Source organism: Metopolophium dirhodum, chromosome 1 (genome assembly GCF_019925205.1).
Source record: "Metopolophium dirhodum isolate CAU chromosome 1, ASM1992520v1, whole genome shotgun sequence".
In the NCBI taxonomy this organism is placed as follows: domain Eukaryota; kingdom Metazoa; phylum Arthropoda; class Insecta; order Hemiptera; family Aphididae; genus Metopolophium; species Metopolophium dirhodum.
The window spans coordinates 13,083,047-13,086,257 of record NC_083560.1 but is presented as its reverse complement, the minus strand read 5'-3'; the positions used below and the strand labels follow the sequence as shown (position 1 = coordinate 13,086,257).

The 3,211-nt window shown below is 33.3% G+C and overlaps 1 protein-coding gene across 1 annotated transcript; it reads right to left on the bottom strand.

Moving 5' to 3' along the window:
• Window positions 1-1,008: 1,008 nt before the first annotated feature.
• Window positions 1,009-2,802, bottom strand: LOC132953754 (general transcription factor II-I repeat domain-containing protein 2B-like). The gene is made up of 3 exons (XM_061026109.1): window positions 1,776-2,802; window positions 1,297-1,706; window positions 1,009-1,230 (listed from the first exon to the last, which is right to left on the bottom strand). The coding sequence occupies exons 1-3, from the start codon at window positions 2,800-2,802 to the stop codon at window positions 1,009-1,011; spliced, it is 1,659 nt and encodes a 552-aa protein (XP_060882092.1).
• Window positions 2,803-3,211: the final 409 nt, after the last annotated feature.

Here is a 3,211-nt window from a genome sequence, read left to right as displayed (position 1 = left end):
CCATTTTTTTATAAAGGTGATTTGCTTAGTGTTTCACCAATGATTCTTCCACGTAATGATGATAAATTATATTAAAATTTATTAAAATGAAATAAAATTATATAGATTTTTTTTTATTGTTCTGAAGCCTGAAGTCTGTATACCAAAGTTTACTCCGATGGCATAACAAATAAAAATGTGGTTTTCAGGGTTAAAGCACACACGAATAAATTATTGTTGTTTTATTAGTACAAAAACACTCACCTAAAACTAAAAAATATTTGTAGCATGAGTACTCTAGTACTCTACCTATGAACCACACGTTATACAATTTTCCCCGACAATTGCCAAGTAGCCCGAATAGCCCGACAAATTGTAAAAATAAATGAGAGAGCAAACATTTTAATCATTTAATTTATTACTTAAAATATATCATTATTTTTATTTTTATTCTGTCTTAAAAATGTACCAAAAAATAAATAAATAATCGGTCGTAAAAAATCTCACCAAATTTAAATATATCAAAAGGATGAGAACCGCTGGCATATAGTATTATGTAACATCACAGCATTTTTTGGCACATTATTCTATCAGAAACAGTCCCCGAGCGTACCTTAGTGGTTACAACCTACGGTTAGGTTACGCCTATGCTACTTTACATTCCATCCCCACCAACCATTTGATTTCAAGGTACACCTAGTTATTACGCATGCGTTTCGCCAACAATCACTGTAAAATAACTAATAAGTGGGGGGTTATGTTGGACACAGCAAATGATTAAAGTAGCTTCATCCATTGTATATGATCTAAGACAGGGGTCTTCAACCTTTTTATGCAGCGGGCCACATATTATTTTTTAATAATCTTGCGGGCCGCATTCGTAGTAAAAACATGTATTTTATACAAAAATTCAGTTTTATTATTAAAATTTTCATGATTACATTTTAAATTACAAATTATTATTATTATTATTATTAAAACATATATAGATAAACATTTTTTGTTAATTACAAATTTTTTATTTTATTTTTAGTGTGATAACTGACACTGTTTTTCACTAACTAATTTGTTTATATTTGGTTGGATCTGCGACGAGGCAATTCTGAGTGAACTTTCCAAGTGACTGTCAGTTAACCGAGCTCTATTTTTTGATTTGACAATTTTCATTCGTGAAAAAATATGTTCACAAGTATAAGTACTGCCAAAAAGAGACATCATTCTTAATGCGTTGTTTCGAAGATTAGGATATGTCTCTGTGTTAATATATTTCGAATAAAAAATTGAAAGTTCAACATTATTGTACTTTTCTTTTAATACTTTATTGTTTTGTAAATCAATGATCTCCATTTGCATGTTTTCTGGGACATCTTCAACTGGTAATGAAAATGGAATTGAAAACAAATTAAAATATGTTTCATTAGCTTTGAAATCTGAGAACCTCAACTTGAACTGGTGTTTTAAATCAGAAATTGCTTCTGCATATTTTTCTGTTGAAGTAACATTGTATTTTGACATACATGGGAAGTGAGCTGTGTTATTTTTTTTTAGCTGGATTTCCCACAGCATAAGTTTATTTTCGAAAGCTTTAATATGGTCGAATAAATTATGAATTAATTGGTTTTGACGTTGCAAGCGTAAATTCAACTCATTCAAGTGCAATGTAATATCCGTGAGATAGGCAAAATCATTTTTCCATTCTGTATCATTAAGTTGTTCAAATTTTTTTCCTTTACTTGCAGCAAATTCAAAAATTTCGTTTTTTAAATCAAAAACCCTTTTCAAGACTTTTCCTCTACTGAGCCAACGAACATCTGTAAAATAGATTACATCTCCTTGTTCAGCATCTATTTCACTTAGAAAGTTTTTAAATTCTCTATGATTCAATGCTCTTGATCTGATAAAATTTACTATTTTTACAACATCTTTCATAATAGTTTGAAAACCGACAGATTTTGCACATAAATTTTCTTGGTGGATAATGCAGTGATATTGCATCAGTTGTAAAGCACCACATGTACTCATTTCTTTTTTAATTAGCGCTACGAGCCCTTCATTTTTTCCAACCATTGATGGGGCTCCATCTGTTATAACTCCAGAAAGGTTATTTAATTTGATGCCAAAACGGTTAAGTGTCGATATTAACGCATTAAAAATATCACAACTTTTTGTTGTGCCTTTCATTGGAAAAAGCGCGGCTAATTCTTCAGTGATATTAAAATTAGAATCGATACCCCGAACAAAAATTGCTAATTGAGCAGTATCTGACAAATCTATACTTTCGTCAAGGGCCAGCGAATAAAAAATAAATTTAGAAATTCGTTCTTTTAGGGTGCTCTCAATATCAGTTCCTAGTTCTTCTATACGCCTTGCTACAGTTACACCTGATAAACTCAATTTGGAAAAAAGTTGTTTTTGTGCTGGACATAAAATTTCAGAGGCCGCCTCCATGCACTCTTTTATAAATTCACCATCAGTGAACGGCTTCGATTTAGCGGCAATTTTTTGTGCTATTATATAACTAGCTTTGACACTGGCTTCTGAGTCTTTATGATATTTTTTTAAACCGGAAGACTGACCTTGTATATTTTTCATTAACAATGCAAATTTGTCAATTCGAAGTTGTCCTTGTATCATATCATATTTTGCTGCATGTTTGGTACCATAATGTCGTTTTAAATTGTACTCTTTCATCACTGCAATCGATTCTTGACAAATCAAACATATTGCCTTTTCTTTAACTTGAATAAAAAAATAGTTATTGGACCATTTTTCTTGAAAAACGCGACTTTCATCCGAGATTTTACGTTTTTTACTGACTGACATATTTCACACGAGTATTATGCTCATTCCACAATCGATTACGAACTAACAGGCAACAGCCAACATTTATCTCTAGGTAGGTTAGGTCATTTATATCTAGGTAGGTAGGTAGGTTTAGTACGTATAATTAAATTTATCTTATCGCATATTTCCGATAGCGATGGCTTAGCCGTTATAATTTTATCGAATTAGAAAATATACATGCTTAATTTCAAATGTGATCGCGGGCCGCATATTATGACAGGGCGGGCCGCAAGCGGCCCGCGGGCCGCGGGTTGAAGACCCCTGATCTAAGATGTAACCATTGTCCCCCGACCCCCACAACCTGCAGTGCTCAGTGTCCGAACGCCGTTGCTCACGGTCGCCGATGCCGTCAGCGTCTCCGTCGGGCCCGGCCGCACGACACCAGCGC

Bases quoted from the DNA above. Each gene is read 5' to 3' on its own strand.
- LOC132953754 (XM_061026109.1), bottom strand. From the start codon at position 2,802: ATGTCAGTCAGTAAAAAACGTAAAATCTCGGATGAAAGTCGCGTTTTT. The intron at 1,707-1,775 runs GTAGAGGAAAAG...CTGCAAGTAAAG, and splicing joins TACAGATGTTCGTTGGCTCA to GAAAAAAATTTGAACAACTT. The intron at 1,231-1,296 runs GTATTAAAAGAA...ATTAACACAGAG, and splicing joins TTGATTTACAAAACAATAAA to ACATATCCTAATCTTCGAAA.